We start from the raw sequence: 26,347 nt of genomic DNA on the forward strand, positions 1-26,347 counted from the left end.
GATCGCTAATAATACTAGCACTGAAGTTAGGGTAGACATACTCAAGTCATAGCCTAAGCCCTTGGCCGAAACTCATTGACGATGTTTTTTAAACTTTAACGAGACTTCACACATAAGACATGATGCTAAGATCCTTACGTATGAAAGGAAATCCCACTTCCTTTCTTTCTCCGGTTGGCGCAACCGAATGCAATGCAGGATTCGGGCATTTTTCTGCGAACAGCTATCGACAGTTTGGTCAGTTTAAGTACATTGCTGTGTGTTGAACGTAAACAGTGAGCAGACGACGCGCACAACTTGCCCGGTTTGGTAATGGCGGGGTCTCCAATGGCACAGTTATTTTGGGCAGTCCGCCCTCTAGATCTTATATTATGCCCTATGGTCCAATCATAGTCCTACATGATATAGTCTGCTGATCATCAAATTGCACATACAGTGTTTGCAATGTAAGGAGAAAGACCTAATCGATCATGCAGAATCATGACATAAACATTGCAAGCTTGGCCCAGCACGTTTCAATCGTACTTGAAAGTTGAAAGACGTCAGTCAATGTGATCAGTATTAAAACCTACCAGAAATACGACTTCTGAGTACTTTTTACGCGATCCGCAAAGCGAAGCCAAACGTCACGGTCGAAACGGTACTAGTATCCTGGAACAAGTAAGTGGCAGCATCACCGGTGATCTCTTACCAAACAAAATTACCGCGCTGCGTTTTTGATCAGGTACAGTGACTTGCAAAATTACAAACGTCCACACATGGAAAGGTCAATGCTGTGTGTAAGATCAAGTGCGGGCTAATGCCATACACTTCAATAGTATGGTCTACTGTACACAGTACAGTAATCATCTAGTGCTGTGACGAAAGCTCGCCTCCAAACATTAAACTAAAGGAGAAAAGAGCTAAGTCTCGATCCTTTATGCAGTACATCTGAGAGGAATTGGTGAAATTGCAATTACCCTACATGTTACCCAACTCCCGGTATCTTGGTAAGAAAAAGTATGAATATTTTCCCCGATTCGGTGAGAATTGGGCCGCTAAAAGCTACCCAAATTTCGCATAACTAATCCTTGGTGAGAGTGACGATTGTAACTTTCTTGTAGGCAGTAGGACTTACTGTACAGTAGGCCTATGGCGGGCCATCAGTCTCAAATCGTGGGGAATCGACATATACCGATTTAAATCGACATATTTATCAATTTTCTTCGACTTAAACCAGTTTCTAGCAGCTTAAATTGACTTCTATCGATTTAAATTGACATATCATCGATTTAAACTGGTAGATGTCGATTTAAATTGACTTATACCACTTTAATTCGACATATCATCGATTTAAATGGTCATACCAATTTAAATCTATGATATGTAAAATATCGAGTCGCTAGGCACATTACTAGACTAGATGCTAAAGACAAGAGGACTTTCTTCAGATTAGGTAGGCTAGACCAGTTTTACCAGCAGTCTCCCGGACTCCTGGTTAATTATCTTACATTCTCCTATGCTGGTAAGATTTGATTCAAAAATATTCTTAAAGGCATTGAAGACTCGCCCTAAATCGCGTGCTGCCTAAGGGTGTGACCTAACAGATATTTCGCTAACCGTTTAACCGGATTGCCGCCGGTCGGTTAAACGTTTAAACACCGTTTCCTGATCGTGGCTTTTTTGACTCACCGTCACTCGACTTTTAATGAAAATAGGACATTATGAGTACAATAATTAAGGGTTTTTCCAACAGGTAGCAATTCAGGCAACAAGAGGACTATCAATGTATGTTAAAATTAGGCCCAATAATATTGCGAACAATTCGTGTAATAATTGCTGAAAAGAATAACACACATGATCAGTATTCGTGGTCTTCAGAAGTTCAGATCACTGAATTTATATAACTCGGCCTTCGGCAACATCATAACTTTTGAAAAAAACAATACATTTGGCTATCTATCACGAGATTTTAAACAAACACTCGCCTAACTTAGCAAACTTACCCACCTTTCCTGCTTACTCATTAAAAGTCATGTGTAGAAAAACAAATTACAGGTTGTGCGATGGGTTGTAAAAATCAAGTTGAAACTGGTTTGAGCAGCCTCCGATTTCATTTTCTTTCTCTTGTGTCACATACAGTACTTTACATTTGATACAAAAGTTACAAAAGTCGCAATAGGTTAAGATTTAACCGCGCAGCACAGTACCATTCATAATTTGCATATTACACCAAAATTTACACCCGGCGTCCAGATGGCGGAAAATGTAACATCATGTTCAATGTGTTGTGTCGTTCCCATGGTGCGATGAACTTGGGCAAGTTCGAATGTCGATGACCTACTTATGTTCTGTGACCAATGTCAGTGGGAATTGTTTGTGTAAAAACTCGGTTTTTCCACGTGTGATATATATATATAAAAGTTTTACGTAAGCGGAGCGAATTTTGGGGCGGCTCGTTGATTGTGAGGAAGCACTTATCTAAGCATCAATATTTGTGAAAAATATTGTAAGGTTTTTCATTTTCATTCATTTTCTTTTATGTTTGCCGCAATCCCGCCCGCAATGCATGCACAGTATAATACCATGTGTGAAAAAAATGGCTGTACACGTGCGGACCTGAGAGAGCAAACTTGCCTTGTGTTGTTAATGTTATTACGGTACTTTCTAGAATGACCATTTGCGTCTTTTGGGGTCAACATGCTTTCACACGGGATTTCACCATGCCATTGATCGATGTACACAGGTGATATATGTCGCAAATATAAACTGAGAAAACGAATTGACGACACTATCATGAGCTTATGACCATTGGCCTACTACTATAATTATATTGAGCACATTATTCATGCCTAAAACATCGTTTTTCTGTTTTTTTATTGATAGTTTGCAGTACATACTCAGTTCTTTACATATTTTAAAATAATTTTCATGTTTAAAATGTGTTTGAATTTTTTTAAATTTTCTGTTTATACGGTTTGTGATTTTCTAAACGGATAGTGCATTTGCGGCCGGTTAAACGGTCACACCCTTAGTGCTGCCATCTGAAAAAGTTAACTTTTTGTTGCTTGCATGTGACATTTTGTTCCTGTCACTACAAAATGCAGACAGTACAGTAATGAAACGTGATACCTTGTTATCTTTAGCTGGACCTGAGATGTCCATCGCTGTATTGTTTGTACACTGTGCTGTGGGTATTGACAGCAGCTGTATGTACTGACTGTACACTAGTGTCTAATTACCGACGGTAGCAAGCTGTGTGTGTGTATTTCTGGGATCGATGGTGGTGTCTTACACTTTTGTTACACCTCATTCGAAACTAGGTCAGATTACGGGCATTAGACGTTTCTTTTTGCGCGAGTCTTCACACCCTTTAAGTGCTATTGGAAATGCACTGTTATTTATTTGTTTTTATCTGCGAGAGGAATTGGAGAAATTTTACTTCAATTTTTTCGGAAAATAATTGTGGAAATGCTTAGGAAGATGCCACTTTGTCTTCTAGTTACAGTAGCCCGAACATCACCACTACAATTTTGCTTACAAGGTCTTAGTATTTACACTTATACTACTGCAGACATTTGCAAGCATTGTTATTGTAATCTAAAAGTTCATTTGTAATAAGGCCTAAGAGTTGGGAAATATGTTTCTAACTATGTTTCCTTTTTATGTATCACTGACTTGTGTTTGTTGGATAATACCAAATTCTCCCAATTTCACTCTAAATATCAATGTTTTGCAGATGAAAAGTTATAAATCTACCTTTTTTTGAAAGACAGTTTGGCTGGTATACCGAGGTCTAGGCTACTGTGTGTGAGTATGATAGCCCTGGTACAGTGCTAGCTCAGTGGTTTGAATTTCAAAATTTGAATAAAGACTAAAACAGTGAATGTATATAAAAACTAAGGTGGGAGTTACATTTACCTGAATATCTAATAGTGAAGCAACAAACAAATTTTGTGGAAATTCTTCTCGGACTGGATTGAGATTACATAAACAACAATGTCTTGATAATATAAAGCTTCAATTAGGGGATTATAGCCACAATGCTCCATTGTTAGAGTAGAGTCCTGATATATTGATTCTCTAAACAATGCAAGTGTATGCCTCTTACAACAATTTGAATATTTTGTGCAGTAGTATTTTAAAAGGATTAACCCACATCCCAATAATATTGCGAACAATTCGTGTAATAATTGCTGAAAAGAATAACACACATGATCAGTATTCGTGGTCTTCAGAAGTTCAGATCACTGAATTTATATAACTCGGCCTTCGGCAACATCATAACTTTTGAAAAAAACAATACATTTGGCTATCTATCACGAGATTTTAAACAAACACTCGCCTAACTTAGCAAACTTACCCACCTTTCCTGCTTACTCATTAAAAGTCATGTGTAGAAAAACAAATTACAGGTTGTGCGATGGGTTGTAAAAATCAAGTTGAAACTGGTTTGAGCAGCCTCCGATTTCATTTTCTTTCTCTTGTGTCACATACAGTACTTTACATTTGATACAAAAGTTACAAAAGTCGCAATAGGTTAAGATTTAACCGCGCAGCACAGTACCATTCATAATTTGCATATTACACCAAAATTTACACCCGGCGTCCAGATGGCGGAAAATGTAACATCATGTTCAATGTGTTGTGTCGTTCCCATGGTGCGATGAACTTGGGCAAGTTCGAATGTCGATGACCTACTTATGTTCTGTGACCAATGTCAGTGGGAATTGTTTGTGTAAAAACTCGGTTTTTCCACGTGTGATATATATATATAAAAGTTTTACGTAAGCGGAGCGAATTTTGGGGCGGCTCGTTGATTGTGAGGAAGCACTTATCTAAGCATCAATATTTGTGAAAAATATTGTAAGGTTTTTCATTTTCATTCATTTTCTTTTATGTTTGCCGCAATCCCGCCCGCAATGCATGCACAGTATAATACCATGTGTGAAAAAAATGGCTGTACACGTGCGGACCTGAGAGAGCAAACTTGCCTTGTGTTGTTAATGTTATTACGGTACTTTCTAGAATGACCATTTGCGTCTTTTGGGGTCAACATGCTTTCACACGGGATTTCACCATGCCATTGATCGATGTACACAGGTGATATATGTCGCAAATATAAACTGAGAAAACGAATTGACGACACTATCATGAGCTTATGACCATTGGCCTACTACTATAATTATATTGAGCACATTATTCATGCCTAAAACATCGTTTTTCTGTTTTTTTATTGATAGTTTGCAGTACATACTCAGTTCTTTACATATTTTAAAATAATTTTCATGTTTAAAATGTGTTTGAATTTTTTTAAATTTTCTGTTTATACGGTTTGTGATTTTCTAAACGGATAGTGCATTTGCGGCCGGTTAAACGGTCACACCCTTAGTGCTGCCATCTGAAAAAGTTAACTTTTTGTTGCTTGCATGTGACATTTTGTTCCTGTCACTACAAAATGCAGACAGTACAGTAATGAAACGTGATACCTTGTTATCTTTAGCTGGACCTGAGATGTCCATCGCTGTATTGTTTGTACACTGTGCTGTGGGTATTGACAGCAGCTGTATGTACTGACTGTACACTAGTGTCTAATTACCGACGGTAGCAAGCTGTGTGTGTGTATTTCTGGGATCGATGGTGGTGTCTTACACTTTTGTTACACCTCATTCGAAACTAGGTCAGATTACGGGCATTAGACGTTTCTTTTTGCGCGAGTCTTCACACCCTTTAAGTGCTATTGGAAATGCACTGTTATTTATTTGTTTTTATCTGCGAGAGGAATTGGAGAAATTTTACTTCAATTTTTTCGGAAAATAATTGTGGAAATGCTTAGGAAGATGCCACTTTGTCTTCTAGTTACAGTAGCCCGAACATCACCACTACAATTTTGCTTACAAGGTCTTAGTATTTACACTTATACTACTGCAGACATTTGCAAGCATTGTTATTGTAATCTAAAAGTTCATTTGTAATAAGGCCTAAGAGTTGGGAAATATGTTTCTAACTATGTTTCCTTTTTATGTATCACTGACTTGTGTTTGTTGGATAATACCAAATTCTCCCAATTTCACTCTAAATATCAATGTTTTGCAGATGAAAAGTTATAAATCTACCTTTTTTTGAAAGACAGTTTGGCTGGTATACCGAGGTCTAGGCTACTGTGTGTGAGTATGATAGCCCTGGTACAGTGCTAGCTCAGTGGTTTGAATTTCAAAATTTGAATAAAGACTAAAACAGTGAATGTATATAAAAACTAAGGTGGGAGTTACATTTACCTGAATATCTAATAGTGAAGCAACAAACAAATTTTGTGGAAATTCTTCTCGGACTGGATTGAGATTACATAAACAACAATGTCTTGATAATATAAAGCTTCAATTAGGGGATTATAGCCACAATGCTCCATTGTTAGAGTAGAGTCCTGATATATTGATTCTCTAAACAATGCAAGTGTATGCCTCTTACAACAATTTGAATATTTTGTGCAGTAGTATTTTAAAAGGATTAACCCACATCAATATTATGATAATTATCAAGAACTTTTGTTAATAGTATTTGGTGGTAGAGCTATAAGATTGCATTTTATGAGCTGTTTATTGTCTTTTTGATTTTCAGTAAGTGAAAAGGAAACATGTAGTAATTTATACAAAATTTAGCCTCAAATGGGAACAGAGAGATGAAATTGTACACCACAAAGTCAATATCTAAGTCTGATTGAGTTGCAAGTGAACTTTCCAAGTGATCAAAAAAGAAATGTTTGTGAATTGCAAACAGGTAAAAGTGCAACTGTTTAAAATTTAAGAATTTGCATTGAGTTTGTAAATGGCCTTCCTGTGATAGGATATTGCAACATATGGACTTTGAAATTTCAGGTTTAATCTACTTTTTGTACTTTTCTATAGTGCTACAGTACTTTACGACTCAACATTTGATATGAATCATATTACTTTGTTGACTACATGGTTACCATTTCTAAAACATTTTTGAGCTATTTATTGTCTTAAAAGTGATACAAACCAAAATATTTTGAAGGGGATATCTAAACCTCTTTCCTACAGCTTTTAGACCTGTAAACCAGTTTAAAAAGTTTTCACCAAGAGAATGGAATTTAAATCTCTGGGCACATTTAAATTGAATATTCCACACAAGTACATTATGGTCGATTCGAAAGTGAAACCCAACTGGTATGCTTTTCTGTGCAAAAGACTCCCATTGTATATAGGAATTCACTGTACATGCAAGTTTCTGAAACTGTTTACTTAGTGTCTTGTGGGCTGGCCTGCCATTGTTGACATGCATATATTTGTAATGTGTGCAGCAATGCTTGAGAACCTAGCTCATTTTGATAGTATGTACACACTCACTAGATTCCACTGTAGTAGTAATACCAGTGTGCAATGGTCTGTGTAAAGTCTATACAGTTTACTTAATGCACTGGCAAGGTTTTAATCATGGAAAAGGTTGTGAAACATTTTCTCAATTTTGTTGAACCAAGTGTACAGTTCTTGTATACAGAATGAGTACAGTATGTGGGATTGATGGATGTATGTATGGGATGTATGGATGGATGGGATGTATGGATGGATTGATGGATATGGATGGATATGTATGGATGGGATATGGATGGTTATGGATGGATCAATGGAAATGGATGGATCAATGGAAATGGATGGATGGATATGATGGATGGATATGGATGGGATATGGATGGATGGATGGATATGATGGATGGATATGGATGGGATATGGATGGTTATGGATGGATCAATGGAAATGGATGGATGGATATGATGGATGGATATGGATGGGATATGGATGGATGGATGGATATGATGGATGGATATGGATGGGATATGGATGGGATATGGATGGGATATGGATGGGATATGGATAGATATGGATGGATGGATGTAGATGGATGGATATGGATGGGATATGGATGGGATATGGATGGATATGGATGGATGGATGTAGATGGATGGGATATGGATGGGATATGGATGGGATATGGATGGATGGATAAAGATGGATGGATGGATATGGATGGACAGATATGAATGGATATGGATATGCAGCAATAGAGACAAAATCTGCCACAGGCTTGCAATATATTATTCTTATCTTGTATTTGTCTCTTGCAGAATTTCAGAACCATGGCCCCCGGGATCCAGAAGTTTAATTGGTTTTGTGGTGACTGCAATTATACTGCAGAGAGCTGCAGTAATTTTGATAACTTTGAGTGGAAGATAAGTTACACTCTGCATAATGCCTGCTTTGTAAACCTCACAGCCACCGTGCCTCATCTGTTCTTCATTCTGGTCGGGTCGTTAATCCTTTTCACTCTTTCCTGCTGCTGCGGCCTGAGGAAGAAGAAGTCTCGTTTCCTCATCAAGCAGCCAGGGCACAATATCAGATGGATCATGAATTTCTTTCTCTTCAATGTCACTATGCTGCAGTTTGGAGAAGGATTAATCACGGATGTGGATGCTAACAGGGACTTCCCCACCCAGCCATTCATGTACGTGGCACCGACCTTGGCGTTTGCGGCTGCCATTCTTACCATCATCTACTACCACCTTTCAGAAACTTGGAGGAAACCATGGATGAGTGGCATTCTTCTCATCTATTGGCTGTCAGCCATAGGTGCAGAAGCGCTACGATTCAACGAGCTGTATGTCTCCGACAAGAATGAGGGCAAAGATTTTCTTGATAGTGTCGTAACTCTCCGGTATGACTTGTCAATGGCTTCTATGGTGCTGTATTCTCTGTATGCCATTCTGGAAATTTATATGGTAAGAAAACAATCATAATCTCTGAACTCTTGGCCTACTGTCGGTTTTTAGAAGAAAAAGCCAACCCAACCATCATTTGTCTAGAGTTTATCTTAGAGGTATTTGCAATGAACAACTTGCTGTACCTAAAACAATATCTACGGTAATTCTTCCTCCTTTTGGAGACATTGCGTGTTTTAAATGTCTTGTCAGGTTGCCAGGCTTTTATATTGTCATTCTGGGATATCGTAGTGCTATGAGGACTTGAAGGAATGTTTTACGCTCTCTTTGTTTCTCATTGTGAGTGTAAACATGTTGACTCTGAAAGCAATGTCAGTACAGTAGATTGTAGAAGGTGTTATCAAGAACTTTGGTAGTTTAGATGAAGCATACTGTATATTCTGCAAATTGAGGAAATTCTGACCAGATTTGAACCTCATATTTACTACTTTTCTTTATTTACAAACACTGTTCATGAATTTTGTTGGAACAAGTAGGGGAAAGGTCATGTCCAGAATTATTTCCAAATTGTTCACCTTATGGTGGGCATGAGAGAAAAACATGAAACAAAGTGCAATGGCTTTTCATTAAATACCATGGCCTTGTTTCATTAAGTATTATGGCTTTAAATATCATTAAATTCTCATTTAAGTATCACAAAATATCATTATCATTAAATTATCATTAATTAGGTGCATTAAATATCATGGCTTTGTTTTGCATTTACCCACAGCTCTGTCAGAGTTGTTCCAATCCTCGTCCGTTCCCAGAAGACTTGAAGAAGGGCAACATGAACTACCTGCAGGGATATACCAACCTCCTATCTACGGCTGTCTTCTGGTGGATGAACTGGGTCTTCAACAAAGGCTACAAGGATGCCCTGGAGCTCTCTGACCTTGGAACATTGTCACATAACCACACGGCACGGTTCCATCGAAATCTCTTTGAAAAAGCGCTTGCTGTGGAGGAGGTTAGATATAGGTCCTGTTCAGGGAATATTTATGAGCTGCCACATCTTCTTGAGTCGCTAATATAATTAACCCCCATCCTGTGTGCATAAGAGGTGGCTTAGCGATCTACTCTTGCCTCCATATGCGATGACTGCCATCAAAACAAACTCGTCAGCCTCTAATGGGAAGACGCCTTTGTTTTTCACTATCAACAATTAAAGTCGTCCAATAACAGAAATGCATTGTTAATTCAGTCACTGATCATTGAGACAAAACTTCATTTTTGTTTAATACTGTTAAATAGCCAAGGTAACTAGTTAAAGGTTGTCTTTTCTCTCAGAATCCTGTTCTTATTGCCAAGCTTTTCTTACTTTCAGTTGACATGCAATCGGCAGGTGTTATGTCGGTAACATTAGATACGATGAAGAAAGTCTAAACCCCATTAAATATTTAGGAACCCGTCAGTGTTCGGTGTATGCTAGATAGAATATTTCTCTCAATCAGAAATACAGGAAGAGTACAAAGATATAGTTGTGATTTCCTAGATCTACTTATGTGGAATTGTTTATTCTGACACCCAATGCCACACCCCCTCACCACCCGCCTCCCCCACCCCTCAAACAGCAACCTCCCCCACCCCTCAAACAGCAACCAATCAACCACATCAGTGTTCCTTTGTAAGTGATTTAAAATTGTTAAATTGACTGCTTTCCCTGTTTAATTACAGAAAGCAGCAAAGAAAACCGGAAAGAAACTGAACTTATACAAGGTGTATGTGAGGGCCTACGGGTGGAGACTCAGTGCTGCAGGCTTCATCAAATTTTTTGGAGATAGCTTAAACTTTGTTGTTCCTATCATCCTCAGACAGCTTATCGCATATGCCACAACCTTGGACAAAGAAGTAAGTTTATAGACGTCTACTTCTTGTTATCATTTGTTTCTACTCGGCCTCCTGTTTGAACTTCTGTCCATTTTGTCCTCTGTGACACATTAGGGAGATGTCAACTGGTTTTATGTTTTCTCACTATTAAATCGAGGAGTAATTATTCCGGTATTGCATCGCAAAATGGGCAAATCGCTGAGCGAGTGCAAAGATGCATTTTACAGTACTCAGTTTTTGTACAGAGGAACCATAGCATTTTATAGAAGACATAAAGCTCAGAGCCTTCAAAGCTGCTGTGAAAAATTTGAACACCAAGTTATTCTCTGCTAATTAAAACTAAATTTCATACTATTATGCCAAATTGCCAAAAAATCGATAGTTATATCTTTCATACCTTTAAGTCTTTAATCGTTGGGCATACATAGTGTCATGTAGACTGCACCTCACAAGTATACATGTTGCCTTGTAGTATAAAATGATTTTACCTGTACTTTGAAAATGTTTTGGTGATGAAACTGAATACTGGCAGTTAAATGCTCTGTGAAATGATCAGGCGGCTAAAAAATCTTTTCAAAAGGAACATTGTAAAGTCTTTCTTAGATAACAGTTGATGCACAAATCCATTGGATCAGAGGAGATAATAGCTTTAATTTGTAAGATGGCTACATTCAAATCATTAATTTGTCTTCTGTTTTAATTCTCTTCTTACCGCAGTCCTATGAAGTTGAGGAGATACAACCAAGGTACATTTCTGTGGTTACTTTTTTCAGCAACGGTTGGGTCTTAGTGGTTTTATTGTTCGTTGCATCATATACTCGATCACTTTGTCTTCAATTGCACTACCACATTGCCATTTCAGAGTCAGCACACGTGAAGGCTGCTATACAGGTAAGGATCGGGTGAATGGGATCTCGTTAACTTGCATGCATACAACTGACATTTATGTGAGATATGTAGATACTACCTACAGTATATATGCACTCTTGGAATTGATTTATCCAAAAGAGACTTTTGATTACATATGAGAGTAAAGAAATATGTTTTATGCTCTATGTTTGTGTCTAGTGACTCTTCAATTCATTGGTTATCTTTTGACAAAGTGTAACTGTTGAAACTATTTGTACAGCAGCCTATCAGCAAAATCAGCAGTCTTCTGTTACTAAGCTTTATTTCATTTGTTTAGTCAGTCATATAACTATTAAATTGCCAAATACATTTGACTAGTTTATATTCTAACATATGAATTGCCTTTTAAACTACAATTTTGTGAAAGTGAGACCCACACATGTCTTACATGATGTACTGTATTTACACTAAATTTGTGACCCAAATTGATCTTGTCTGTGGCATGTGTGTAACGATTAGTTTTGGAGGTGAGGATGCATCATTCGTCATATGTGTCTGTACTTTACATATTCCATTTCCAGGCATCTGTTTATGATAAAGCTCTGCGGTTATCCACCTACACCATCAGTGGAGGAATGATGACCACCGGCCAGATCACCAATCACATGTCAGTCGATGCTAATAACATTCTCATGGTATTTCAGTGGGTGCATTATTGCTGGTCAATTCCATACCAGGTGAGGCCATGTTTTTTTTATTTTATCCGCAATTGATACGTAATTTGTGTCAAAATGGGTCCGGTTGGAGGGGACGGGAAGTGGTAACAGTCACTGTAATCAGTTAGATGTGGAACATATTTCTTAAAAAGATTTTATGGTGCGTTTGCCGTTCGTGTTTGATATGGTTTAAGTGGTTTGGACTAACCGTGATCCTGATTTGGTTCCATGATGTTCATGCGCATACGACTTCAGACTTTGATGTGTTTGACCTGCTCTATGAATATTCATGATACGTTTGTTCCTCCACAGCTGATTGGCTATCTGATCCTCTTGTACAACTTCTTGGGTCCAACCTCGCTGATTGGGTCTGTGATCTTCTTTGTTTGCATACCGCTGCAGACTTTGATAGCCAGGAAATTAGCTGAGTATCAGAAAAAGAAATTGGTAAGTAATTAATGCAGTCAGTCACTGAATATGATGTACACACAGGCCTGGTACAGAGACAGGCTTGAAGAGAGAGGGAGGAAGGAGCGTGGAAGGAAGGGGGGGCAGGAAAAGTAAGTAAGGCTATAGCCCTTGGACTTAAGGTCAATATGGAGGCCTGGGGAAATATTGGATAAAGAATATATGTACTCTTATTTTCTTGATAAAAACACACAAATTTTTGGAAGTTATCATTGTAAACAGATGTATTTCTGCTATGTAAATGTAAGATAGTGTAGTACACCACAACAAGAATTACTATTTTCTCCTTTAAATGGGGTTATTATAAATGAGATTTTTTAACTGGCCAATTGTCATCTTTCAGAACTATGGTGATGAACGTCTGAAGCAGACCAACGAGATGTTGCAAGGGATGAAACTAATCAAGCTCTATGCTTGGGAGGAGATATTTCTGGACAGCGTCGGCAAGTCTCGAGGGCTAGAAATCTCCACATTGCTTGGTAGCACCACATGGAGAGTTATGTTGTGTATGTTCACCTCTTCTCATTCGTGTCTATTCGTGCATTTTGCGTTGCATTCGTTTTACAGTTCGATGATGGCGCACATGATTATCAAAGCAATGATCATTTACCTGAAGACATTATCTATTCGTTATTATCTATTCGGTATTTTTGTCTTGTTAGACAGAATTTTTGTTGGCATAAACTTCAAAGCTTTTGAAAAGGAGAAAGATAAAACAACATTCAATTTGTGGGACATGAATTATTCATAGCATAGATCATTTACCCGAAGACATTATCTATTCGTTATTTTTGTCCACCAAAAGTCTCATTAGACTGGATGTATGTTGGCATAAACTTCAAAGCTTTTGAAAAGGAGAAAGATTAAACAACATTCAATTTTTGGGACACAAATTATTTTGGAAAAGAGTATAAAAACAGTGATTACTAAAGAATTACAACTTTCTGCTATAGGCAACACTTTTGAACAAAAATTACCCATTTTACTTGTATTTTAATTTCTTATCATTGTGACAGATACGATTACTACAGCGGCACCTCTCCTTGTCACCTTAGTGGTAAGTTGTGGTGTGTTCAGAGGCAGTGAATATTTCAAACTTTTTATGGTCCGGCCACCTTAAGTAAAATGTCAGACAAACATATAGTTCATTTTGACTTTTGTGGAAACACGAATCTCACTGAGCTTTCTTTGATGACCACAATTGCGTACATTTCTCCAAAAGAATAAACACTTTTCAAGATTGTTGTGTTTACAGTTTGAGATGAACACGCCAGATAGCTTATAATTTGTTGACAAAGTAAACAAAGTTTGTTTGATACGTGATAGAGGAGGAGATAAAGATGCCCTATGGGCCTGCAAGGAGTTAGTTTTATAATTTGGATTATACGGAAGTGTTGTTTTATTGTATAACAGATTCGATACACAATTCCAGAATTAATTTGATGACAGGTACACAATGCTTAAAGTGTTAACAACTTAAATATAGCAATAATAACTAGGAAAATTTATCATTTTGTTATACTTTTGTTATAACACCACCATCTATTCGTTACGTGTTCACTATAATAATACAGTGGCCTTTTTTGTTCTCTTCTTAATGATTTTGTAAAAGCCATTTTGAGTACGTAGATAATTAAAAACAATAACTGGGTTTGGAGGGGGATTGGGAATGCCATTTGTGTTTATCTTTATTTAGGATGTAATTATATGCTCCTGTTATATTATGGTATATAAATCCTTAAGTTACATCTTATGTATTGGCACATGTCTGTGGCGAGTGTCATGTGACGAAAAGTGTCCACATAGTGGTCAGTCTCACTTCAGTTACCGGTTAAAATACCGGTTGAAATTGGCAAATAAAAACATCCTAATTCTTTTCCTTTATACAACCAATGTAGAAATTGATTTGAGATAGTGATAACACTTAAGTCTTTTACAAGCAAACCAGTAGTGAAAATTTACAATTATTGTTAATAAACTACCTACTGTTTACAATTTTTAGTTACTTTAAAACGTGTGTAAAATAAGCAGTTTATGATATCTTTCTGAAAGTGGTAACCATCCAAATCTCTGTACAACTATAGAGATATTGATAAATAAACAAAAGATTGTTATTTGTTTATGAATCAGAAAATACTAAACTCAATAACAGATTAACCAGTTCTAGAATTTTGAAGGTAGTTAAGAAAAAGATGTGTAGAAATATCAAGCTGAATAGTTTAAATGCATCTTACGAGTTGTCCTGTGGTATTTCTTTCAATACACTGCAGGTGGGTAGGTTATTTGTTCAAATTTTGTAAAATGTATACTGTATTTGAATTAGTGTCTACTTGGGGAATACATCCAACACTTAGGTAACAAGACATTGGCAATGTAATAAATTTAGGAGAAATGGAATGCAATTTTTAAATTACTCACATATTATCAATCTTTCAGCGGGAAGTTAAAAAAGAAAAACACTTGGTCGGTGTTTTGGTATTTATCAACAGGAATTTTTACTTTGGAATAGTACTTGGTACATTCGTAAAATTCCCGCCAACATGCTCATAATCTAAAGTAAAAGAGCTTATATTCTTTTTCAGATGCTTAATATCTTGATAATTCTTTTTTGTCTACAGTGCTACGGGCTCTACCAGACAATCAGTGGTGAAGTTCTTACTCCTGATATAACATTCTCCTCTCTATCGATCTTCAATAACATGTTTGTCCCTCTCATCGTACTGCCTTCCGTCTTCACATTCTTCGCCAACGCCATCGTCAGTACGGGACGTCTGCGGACGTTTTTCAGCGCTCCGGAGGTGGAGGACAATGAAGATGGGCGGACGAGGTCACAGGAGGAGGAGGAAGAGGAGAATGATTTGGATGATGCTTCGGTAAGATGGATTGGTTTTATCTCATTACCAGTTTGGATTATTCCAATCATACCATAGGAGTTTCTTACTTTTGTATTTTTTATAACCAGTTTGAGGATTTTCAGATGGTCGTTTTGGTTAGTTTAGTGTAAAAGTACGACTCATCAGAGAGAGACTGTGGATGCAACACCTTCGCACCATTCAACCTCATGGGCTCATCATTTAGGAAGGACATGACTAACCTTTCTATTGCTTCCACACACCCCCCTTCCATCTCACCTTGTTCCCCCTCTGTCACTCCTCTTCTCTTAGCTCCCTTCCACCTCCTTTCTCCACACTTTCCTGTCTTTGTCCTTCTGCAGCTTGTTCCCTTCCCTCTTCCCTCAATCTTCTCTTTGTCCCTCTAGAAGTTTATCTCCTACCTCTCCTCTTCCCCCCTGTTGGTTTCTTTCTACTCTCCACCCTTTGTCAACTAATCCTCTTACATCAATCTCATCATTTTTGCAGAGAATCAGGTTTTCTAACCATTACATCGCACCCCCACAAATTTTATGAATTGCGATACCTAATATTTTTGAACTGTTTAAAGGATGGTTGGGTCACATTTGGGAAGGGAAGGGAGAAATCATTTTTGAACTGTTTTATCTTGTGGTCTCTAAACAGTCTGATGATGTAGCAGTTCGCCAGGTTGGGAGTTACGGGCGTCTCCATTCTCAGAATGAACCCGACGGAGGGTCCGCATCTAGACCGAGACGACAGCCAACCCATCACCTGGTAGAATTACCTCAAGAAATTGATATAAAGGTGAGTCTTCTGTGTTCCTGTTTTTAGCTCATACCAGCATGCTGGTGTGAGCTATTGTTACAGTGCGGCGTCTATCACTCTATCCGTCAACAATTGGTAAAACCGCTCCCACTCGCACAATGTTTGATGGAATTTCATGAAACTTGGACACAAGGACCATTGGGCCATCAGAGATGGTCCGAAATTTGGGGTCAAAGGTCACCTGTGAGCCGTAATGGGCCATTTTGTGGAAACACGCAAAATGCTTCTTCTCCTACAGATTCCATGGTACAATGTTGAGGGTTTGTCACGATAGCACTATGGAATTTTTTCCTTCAGGGTGTTCATGAATTTGAGATCAAAGATCAACTAGGGGTCTTTCGTGGCCCGGGCCGCGGCCCTATATTTTCAAATTGCTCCTGTCCGTACAGTGTATGGCCAGTTATAATGAAACTTGGTCACAACGTTCCTCGGGATGAGAGTTACGAGGGGTGTTCGGAAAATTGAGGTCAAATGCCATTTAGGGGGTCATAGGGGGTCATTCTTTGTAATATTTTCAAATATCTCAATCTCCTCAAGATTTTGATGGATCATATTCAAAATTGAACTGATGATTGGTGGATTGTGTATGAATAAGGTGATGCCTAATAATTTTTGGTCAAAAGTTAATTAATTACAATTAATCCCCATTGTTTAAAAAAATCTGAGCCTTCACCTTTTGCCAAAGCTCCTTTAATTTCTCTCCCAGTCTCTGCAGTGTTTGTTTACATTTGTGGTTAAGCTCTGCAGAGGCTGTTAGTGGAATTAAAGCAGGACTGGGAGTTGTTATTAACTGTTGAACTGTAAGCGTGAGAGCCCTACAGCCAATCAGCACTTGCCGATTCTTAGAAGTCTTTGAGCCTGAGGTATGTAGGCAGCCAGCCAAAATTTTGGCAAGGAGTGCTTCAGGTCTGCTCAGGTAGAGGGGAGAAAGTTTAATAGGGTAGGTCAGTGGTATTGTTTGAGAGAGTGGGTAAAATAGGATTTAAAGGGGGAAAATAGGAATTATAGCCATTGGTGTTGCCAGGATTCTGCTAATGGAGGGGGGATTATCCCTCATGGGCCCAAAATTGGTGGAATCTGAAAAATGGCCTGAAATTTGGTGGGCCATAAAGTTTTGTTGGCCCTACATTTTTAAGCTCAAAAAGGTATGAGCTTCTGCACCATTGGTGCTTTAGTTAATAGTTTTACCACCACTATACTTCTACAGACAATTGAGAAAGTTTAAAACCAAGGATTTGAGGTCAAAGTGTGATTCCGGTATATCCAACAGTTATACTCACTGGTAGTTTGTTATGCTAACTGCACTTATTTTTCCACACCAGCTCTAGCTCACCCACCTCATCATCCCCATCCCGTTATTGGTGATTCTGCTCTGAAAACTCCACAAATGCAGACCTGCTTCGTTCATCTCTCTGTAATATCTCTTTCGTGTTTTTCACATCCGTAGGTGACAGCAGGTAACTTCAGTTGGGACAGTGAGGCAACAGAACCGACCCTATTTGATATGAATATTGAAATTCCAGCAGGTAATAAAGTTTACAGGTAGCAGACAGACATTTCTAAATTTATTGATATGGGGAAGTTGGGAAGGAATTTGACCAGATTCTGTCATTTGAAGTTATTCTGACCTCCATGACGTCATACTCTCTGACCCTTACCAAATTATGAATATATCCGCAAGAAGGGGACATTTTCATACATTTAGAAGATTATTTTACAGTTGATACATTTAGCATGTTCTTTTGCTGCCATTTAAATTATTTTGAGCGAGAAAATGTTTCATAGTTACTGTGGAATGTAATTTGAACATAGAAGTATTACTTTATATTACACAGGAAATTTTATAAACCGTGGTCATAGACTGTGTGTCGTTAATGAACTATCTATTCTTGTTTTAATAGGAAAATTGACGATGGTGGTAGGCCAAGTTGGGTCTGGTAAATCATCTCTCCTCTCCGCATTCTTGGGTGAGATGTCAACAATGAGTGGAACAGTACAGTGGAACAGGTAATAGATGAATCCTGCATTTGGCCTATAAGGGTACAGTATATTAGTACACAATCTGATATTCAGGTTTAAATGATACAAAATACGATAATTCTAGTTTAAAGGGATACTTCACTGGAAGACAATGAAATAGTTACCTTAAAGAGAAAATCCCATCTAAATATCTACTTCCTTACTTAAGTTATATTTTGATTGAATGTATTTCAATTTTTACTGTCTAAAACTACCTTTACTCCTGGAGGTGTTTCACAGTAGCTGATCTGTGATATCATTAGGGTAGATATTCATTCATAGTTTAAATAGCCTATTATATTCTTCTGTGTGAGACCTATGATGCTATGACAGCAGTACTTGGCAATTTATGCTTGTTTCTCTCCATGTCCACAGTCGTATTGGAAGTGTGGCCTACGCTGCCCAGAAGGCGTGGCTACTGAATGCATCCTTGAAGGATAATATCCTATTTGGGAATGAATTAGATGAAGAGAGGTAAGTAACCCTTAGAAGTAATTGATTGCTTGTTTATTTGAGCTGATACAGGACATGTCATAGGCAACAGGGAACGGCTCCAAGCTGTGTAGACCTGACAAAACCTTTACTTTGGTGGGTAAGAAATATGTCAGTCACTTGCAGGCTAGAGGTATCCCTGTAACGTTATCACAATCGTTTATGTAATTGGTTAATTGAGAAATTGTATAACTGCATGTAACTGATTACAGTCAAGTGTATCCTTGGTCAGTGCTGACCTTGGTACCTGATACTACTTGGGGTAAACCACACCCACTGTTCACCTCCTCCTCCCCCTCCCCCTTCTCCACCTCCTCTAGGTTTCATTGGGAGCTTTCACAAGGTCAGCATTAATGTAAGGTGGTTAATGCAAGACTCTTTAAGGTCATGAATATGTATGAGTGACATTTAGATTCTAGACGCTCTACAGAGATGTTTGCTTATCCAACTGCACCTGCTACTATGCAAATTAAAGTCATCGGTGAATACTGAACTGAACCTGCCAACTTGATAGCATTGAACATGGAGTCAACTCTGTCTTGTCTGTGTCATCTTTGACTTTCATTGGTGCATGTACAGTTTGGAATCATGAAAGAATTTATATTTTCATTACTTTCTGCTCTTTATTACTCTCAGACTATTATCCATATAGAAGTATGATTTTTGGTTGACTTCTTGGGAAAAACTTCAGTATATTCCACATTTGAAGTGCCCACGGTAATTTTGTTACATTGTCCAGGGGTTAATAAAAGTTGGAGCATTTGTGTTATGAATGTCTTGGTCAAATGTTTACATGAATTTAGAAGGCTTATTTTATGAAATAAACTAAACTGTTTCCTTTTTTTTTATATATCAAAATTTCACTTTTCTCCTCAGATATAAAGAAATCATCACTGCATGTAGTCTCCAGCCAGACATAGATATCCTACCAGGAGGAGATCAGACAGAGATTGGTGAAAAGGGAATCAACCTCAGTGGAGGTCAAAAACAGAGGGTCAGCGTTGCCAGGGCAATATATAGTCCACATCCTGTGATTCTTTTGGTAAGCCAAATCTAAACAAATTTCTTCTGTTTTGCAAAATTTTGATCATTTCTTTGAGTTTTTGGTCAACAGCATGTTTACTATTCATCAGTGTATTGGCATGTGTCTTTCAACACATGTAAACAGCTGATGGAAGCATTTTGCGTGGACAAAAATTTTCAACGATAATATCTTTCTTTAGCAGGAGTCATCAATGATATCTAGAAGAGGCAATCAGTTTATATTGGACTTAATAATTATATTGAATATTTTTAAGATATATGAGTTTTTCATGATGCTTGAAAAGGAGTTTTGATAACATACAGGGCTGATTTTCACATCGGTGAACAAAGACAACTCCATCTGTTGTCAAACAATCACAATATCCTTGAGGTTATCCAAGGCAACGCTCATACATGCCTCCCATTATATTTCAATCTCGTAGTCTTTCAACATACTTTCGATCAATCTTCAGGAACTTCAACCAACAAACAATAATCTGTTAATAAGGTTCTTGACAAGAGAAAGAACTGAAGAATATCTGAAGTATTGGACCTACTGTCGTATATCATTGGTTACCCTTTGAAGTTCATTCTTCTTGCATGGAGGTCATAATATTTCCCAATTTGTCTCCTACTTCTACACTTTTTTGAGTTGTTAAGACTGAATATTCAGCATTGTATTTTTTTCATCTTTACAGGATGATCCGTTGTCTGCCCTGGATGCCCACGTTGGAGCTCATCTCTTCCAGGAAGGCATCATGAATATCCTCCTGAAGCAGGGTCGCACTGTGGTCTTGGTCACCCACCAGCTCCAATACTTGACATCAGCTGACCACGTAGGAACCTCTCTTACTCCATCCTCTCCCCCCCCCCCCCCCCCAACCTCACCTTGACTTAAATAAGACTTTATATAATTGTTATTTCAACATAAGCAACCTAGACAATATTTTAATGGAAGAAAGTTATCATAATACATTACACATTGTACATCTTTATGCTTTCTTTTTGGTATCTTTACTTTTTGTGTCGATAACATATTTCAGTGACTCTCCTGGAATGAACTCCTATTTCATATATTGAATCTAATTGTCAGGATCTTTGTTGTCACAGGTCATCGTGATTAGAGACGGTAGGATTCAGATCGATGGAACCTACGAAACCATCAAAGAGAACGATCCCCAGCTTGCAGAGGGATGGTCAAGCGTGATACGACAGATAAGCGAGGTCAGTGAAGCCGAGAGCGAAGACGAAAATGCCACTCTAAGCGAGAGGAAACACCTCTTCCGACAAGTATCTCTTCAGAAAGAGGAAGAGGAGAAGTTAGAGCGAGCCAAACTCATAGCGAGCGGTTCAGTTGGTGAGTTTAGGGTGGAGTGGTGCATTAAGGTGGAGTGGTGCATTAACCGATGTTCAAAATGTCCATGGAAGAGTTAAGGATTGATTGATTACTTGATAGATTTTGCCCTTTTTACTTCTGTACAGTCGTACTGCAGCATTGGTTATGTCGATTTCCATCAGTATTTGAGAAGTGTTGAGAAGCTGTGAACACATCCTCAACTGTCTGATGGGAACGGTTTGGGAGGGTTCTAGGGTTCCTGGGAGGCCCTTTTAATTCTTTAAACTCCTGGAAAGACATGGCTTGATGTAAGCCACAATTACAGAGCATCCAGTGATCCCTGTTAGCTTCTAAGAGCCAGCTGAGTTTTCTAAAGAATCTGCCCTTTTCTTGAGCATGTTTTGTTTTGTTTAGTGAAGAAATATCACACAACACCATAAATCCATGGTCATGAATGGTTAAATGTATAAATCCTCAGAGACCACAGTACACATTTTGTTAAAACTTAAATTAAATTTATGAGTGTTGAATTGTTTTCTAAAATTTGGTTTGATATAATATAAGTTTTTGTTAAAAGTTTTCATTGCATCATATACTCGATCACAATTGAATGTGCAAGTAATTTGTTTTCCTGTTAATTTGTTTTTACTTTCTCTTATGCTTTTGTTTGCGTTATCCAGATGACTCAGAGAAAGAAGATGCCTCAGATAAGGGCAAACTGATCGAGAAGGAGGAGAGAGTCAAGGGTTCTGTCTCGTGGAGGGTTTATTGGTACTACATTAAGACCTTTAATGTCTTACTCTTCATCTTTTGTATGAGCTTGGCCGTGATACAGAACGCAGCAACAGTCGCCACTAACTTTGTGCTTTCTGCCTGGACCAATGCGGGAACTGATCCTGTGAGTAGATGCATTCAGTGTGGGTAGTAACTTAACAATAACGTTCAAAATGTGGAGTGAGATATAGGGGGGAGGAGAGCGGTGAAGGGGGGGTGTGGGGTGACTGCTTCAAATAATTGATTGGTTCTCACATGTAATATCCACACAAAGGCATCATTAGTTCAAATTTCCTAGTGCTAATTTAGATGTTTACCGTTGTCACAAGTAGATCATTGTAATGCTCAAAGGGTGTATCATGATATGATAAAGTGCTCCATTATTTGGTTAAGTAAATTGATTTCATCCCTGTTTATTCCTGTCCCTTGCCGATACAGAAGAAAGCGGGTGATCTCTTGGGTCACTACCTTCCTCTCTATGGAGGTCTGTCAGTCTTTGGCATTATTCTGCAGTCTGTCAGTACAGCAGTCATCCTCTTAGCTTCTCTCAGAGCTGCCCGAAAAATCCACAACAAGATGTTGAAGTCAATCATCTGTTCACCGATGAGGTAAGAAATGCCGTAGAGATATGCCCAGCCAAAAATGTGCTATGGGGCTTTCTTCAATCTCTCTTTCTGAACATTTTCAGTAAGAATAGGATTTTCTGGTCGTAAGCTTTATGCTAGATCAGTTGTCATTTGAAACAGCTATATATGTTTTCTGGAGTTTAATACCAAGCAGTTCAAAGTCAGAAGGTATAATTTGCAATGTGTAAATAAGATTCAGATTTTTCAAATCTGTTTAATTTCTGTTTCTGTTTGACAGGTTCTTTGATACTACTCCAGTTGGAAGAATATTGAATCGTTTCTCTTCAGATACTCAAGTCATTGATCTCGTAAGTTAAATAAAGACTATGTTATGTCATGGGGGCGGGGGAGGGGGGGTTGTCTACAGGAAAGGGGGATGGTGAGGGGTTGCAAGAATGGTTCTGCTCGGTGTTTCGTTATAACCTTTTTTATGATGTACGCATACTAATAGAGCAGGCCGGAGGGACTAACTGGTCATAAATTGATTGAAACTTACGCCACTCATTCATGGAGCGGCAATTCTTAAGGGTACCGTACGTTAACCAGAAATTAAGCTATTGTTTATGACGATAAAGAAAGGACCTACACTGCCAGAGGTTATAATAGGTAAATGTTTAAGAATAATTTTCTATTTTGACCATTTTGAAGCATTTTGTTTGACCCATACATTTAGTTTGACCAAATATACATAGAACAAGCTTTATTACAAGGTTGGCTAAAAAACCATCTTTCCCTTTTGCAGAATCTCGGCCAAACGGTGAACATGTTCTTTCGTTTCTCCATCTCCTGTATCGGGGCTATCATCGTCAATGTTATCGTAGCTTGGTATTTCATCTTTGCCATCATCCCAGTCGTCATCTTTTATCTTCTCCTGATGAAGTACTTCATCTCGACCTCCAGGTCAGCTAACTTCAAATATTTTCACTTCCCACCATTTACGACTATTAGCCTGCTGACCGTTTTACAAATATTTTTGATGTACCTTTAAAGACTTGTGTATTTCAAGAAAAGACCCAAAAAGATATTGAGCTAACCTGACATTTAATAAATGTAGTATCAGGAGGAGTTCTTGTGTAATTTTTAGTAGTTTTGTTTCTCTTCCTTGACTTAATATGTAATAATATGATATTTTGCAACTCTAGCTCAAGTCATTTCCTCAGATTTTATTTTTTATTGAAACTAGTCTTGCATTTGTCTCTTCTATCATGCAGGGAGTTACAGCGCCTGGAGTCCATTAGCCGTTCTCCGGTCTTTGCACACTTTTCTGAATCACTCGGAGGCCTTACCACTATCAGAGCATACAAGTATGTACCATGATTAAAAGAGTGACCATAAAGGAAGTTTTAGTCGTAAATGATTGGTCGGTTTATACAGGAGAATCAAACCCAAACAACATCCTTTCTTACTGTGATAGAGATAAATGATCAAAGACTTCCCCAAACTGATAAGAAAACCTATATTGGAAATATGACAGTTATAATGTTCCTATAGTCACACACACACACACACATGAAGACTTGAGATGGATTTTGAAAAATTCTTAAGCTACAATATTGAAGTTATCAGCAAAACTGTATACTTGCAATCATTTCAGTGTCAACACTGTTTATGTTCACTATGAAAATAAGAAAGGAGAAACAAAGATAAATTTCAAGTTTTCACTTCCCCGTGGCTGTCCCGCCCAACATCTCCCCAACCCCCCCCCATGCCCCCACTTTCCCGACATGACTTTAAAAGCAAGATTACTCCTGAGTGGAACAAAATTTTCCTTAGATATTTGGGGTAGCTGTTCATTACCATGATCTCTATTATCTCAGATGAAACTGCTGGTTGGGTTTGCTTCCTGTTTAAAGTCACTTCAGTGATTATTGTATTTGAATGGAACTGGAATGGTATGGGTGAATGTGGAGTCTATGATAGGGGAGTGCATGTCTTGGGAGGATTTGCTGAATAATTTGCAACTTTGCTTTGACAATAGTAGGAAAAGTTTAAGGCAAATTTTCCTTACCGAAATGGAAGGATGCCATTGTAGGGTTTCTAACTAAAAGGAACTAGTGAAAACCTTACTGGGGAACTTGTTTTATGATGTAGAAATCCCTGTTGGTATATTGGGCTTGGGTCCGGGGAGGGGAGGGGGAGGGGAGGGGTTTGTGGAAGAAGAGGAGCAGGAATGGGCTGGCTAAGTAGACAAATTCTTCTATGATATCAACACATTAAGATGTTACCAAAAGATCATCATTTCTTGCTGCTACAACATTGTATGCCAGAGGGAGAACAGACCACTAAATTTTCAAATCATGCTAACTGGAACTTTTGTTTGGTTTCAATGTCATAAGTTTGGAATATTGATTGTGCTTAACACATCAGCAAACCATACATGGCTCGTGGACCTGATTTTTCATTAATTGACCTGATATTTTATTTAAATCCTTTTTTCATATCATGTTTCAGTGTTTCTAAACGGTTTGAAAAGGATATATTGAAGAAGATTGAGCTGAACAACACAGCATATTTGTACCTGCAGACATCAAACAGATGGCTTGGGACAAGACTGGTAAGTAAAGTAACATTTCCTATAAATTGTAAACAATCAATCAATCGAAGGATTTATATAATGCCTTCAATCAAGAAGATGGCTTGGGACAAGACTAGTAAGTAAAGTAACTTTTCTATAAATTGTAAACAATCAATTAATCAAGGGGTTTATATAATGCCCATCATCAAGCAGATGGCTTGGGACAAGACTAGTAAGTAGAATAACGTTTCTATAAATTGTCATCAATCAATCGAGTTATTTATTTATTGCCTATCATCTATGCAGTCTTCAGTGGGGGTCTTGAGGACAGGATTAGTCTTAAGTTTCCTGTTAAAATTGATGACATTTGGAACTTGTATTATGTCAGTGTGAAGTAAGTCTCTAAACTTCAGGAGCTATAACAGACCGCTGATCTAATGAATAATGTATTTTGAACTAAGGTATTAGAAATCATGATCATGCATTGTCTCTTATCACTTTCAATAGGACTTCATTGGTGCCATTATTGTGCTACTGGCTGCAGTGGTATCCATGGCAGCCTGCGTAGCTGGTACCATCCATGCAAGTGATGTAGGATTGGCAATTACCTATGCACTGAGTGTAAGTATATCATGTACCAGTTGTCATATCCAAGTTCATGATTATTCATATGTTGTCCGGTAAACAATTCCCATCATGCATCATTCTATGAAGCGCATGACTTGCAGATGATTGAGGAGGGAGAAAATATAGAGAACGTAATTCGTTACACACATACTCTTGCTGCAGTCTTTACTTACGTATACATGTACATCCTACCGTCTAACGGTGTATTGCGAGAACTGCTATTTCAGAAGCCTAACTAAGCTGTGCGCCTGTGCATTAATACTAATACTACAAATAAACCATCCGATATAACATCAGTCAAGTAGTATTTACTTATACCTCCTGTGCAAAGACACAAGCAGTTATATTAAAAACATGCTTTATGTTAGAAAATGGTTTAATGATACACAAACTGCCTAAATGAATTTATGTTGGGGGTGCCACGCTGTAGTGACTCTTCAAAACTTTTGTCAAGTTTGAAAATATGATTTCTTTGCCACATTCTGATGGTATATCAATTAGGATTACCATGTTTTGTCTTGAATAAGAAGGACAAGTTGTTGTGGCCCGAGGAGGGGTTGAAGTTTGCTCCTTCCGTTTTAGTTGGGGAGGAAAATATTTTGGTAGGTATCAACAAGGAAATGATACCAGTTTTGAAAAGAA

At 38.0% G+C, this 26,347-nt stretch overlaps 1 protein-coding gene across 3 annotated transcripts in view; it reads left to right on the forward strand.

Annotated features, from left to right (window-relative positions):
• Positions 1-428: 428 nt before the first annotated feature.
• Positions 429-26,347, forward strand: part of LOC139961998 (ATP-binding cassette sub-family C member 9-like) — a 36,745-nt gene continuing 10,826 nt past the window's right edge. The window contains exons 1-24 of one of the 3 annotated variants that reach the window (XM_071961779.1): positions 429-660; positions 8,124-8,774; positions 9,487-9,723; positions 10,431-10,604; positions 11,301-11,474; positions 12,014-12,169; positions 12,461-12,595; positions 12,960-13,122; positions 13,633-13,673; positions 15,235-15,489; positions 16,132-16,272; positions 17,741-17,819; positions 18,195-18,300; positions 18,688-18,786; positions 19,681-19,846; positions 20,526-20,663; positions 20,938-21,184; positions 21,844-22,061; positions 22,376-22,545; positions 22,802-22,871; positions 23,306-23,463; positions 23,775-23,867; positions 25,015-25,117; positions 25,586-25,699. In XM_071961779.1, the coding sequence (XP_071817880.1) occupies positions 8,136-8,774; positions 9,487-9,723; positions 10,431-10,604; positions 11,301-11,474; positions 12,014-12,169; positions 12,461-12,595; positions 12,960-13,122; positions 13,633-13,673; positions 15,235-15,489; positions 16,132-16,272; positions 17,741-17,819; positions 18,195-18,300; positions 18,688-18,786; positions 19,681-19,846; positions 20,526-20,663; positions 20,938-21,184; positions 21,844-22,061; positions 22,376-22,545; positions 22,802-22,871; positions 23,306-23,463; positions 23,775-23,867; positions 25,015-25,117; positions 25,586-25,699 (3,876 nt within the window). In that variant the 5' untranslated portion in view covers positions 429-660; positions 8,124-8,135. Of the gene's footprint in view, positions 661-700; positions 725-747; positions 990-8,123; positions 8,775-9,486; positions 9,724-10,430; positions 10,605-11,300; positions 11,475-12,013; positions 12,170-12,460; positions 12,596-12,959; positions 13,123-13,632; positions 13,674-15,234; positions 15,490-16,131; positions 16,273-17,740; positions 17,820-18,194; positions 18,301-18,687; positions 18,787-19,680; positions 19,847-20,525; positions 20,664-20,937; positions 21,185-21,843; positions 22,062-22,375; positions 22,546-22,801; positions 22,872-23,305; positions 23,464-23,774; positions 23,868-25,014; positions 25,118-25,585; positions 25,700-26,347 lie in introns of those variants that run through there. The other 2 variants (XM_071961780.1, XM_071961778.1) reach the window with 2 other exon arrangements.

Source organism: Apostichopus japonicus, chromosome 20 (assembly GCF_037975245.1).
Source record: "Apostichopus japonicus isolate 1M-3 chromosome 20, ASM3797524v1, whole genome shotgun sequence".
NCBI classification, from domain to species: Eukaryota; Metazoa; Echinodermata; class Holothuroidea; order Aspidochirotida; family Stichopodidae; genus Apostichopus; species Apostichopus japonicus.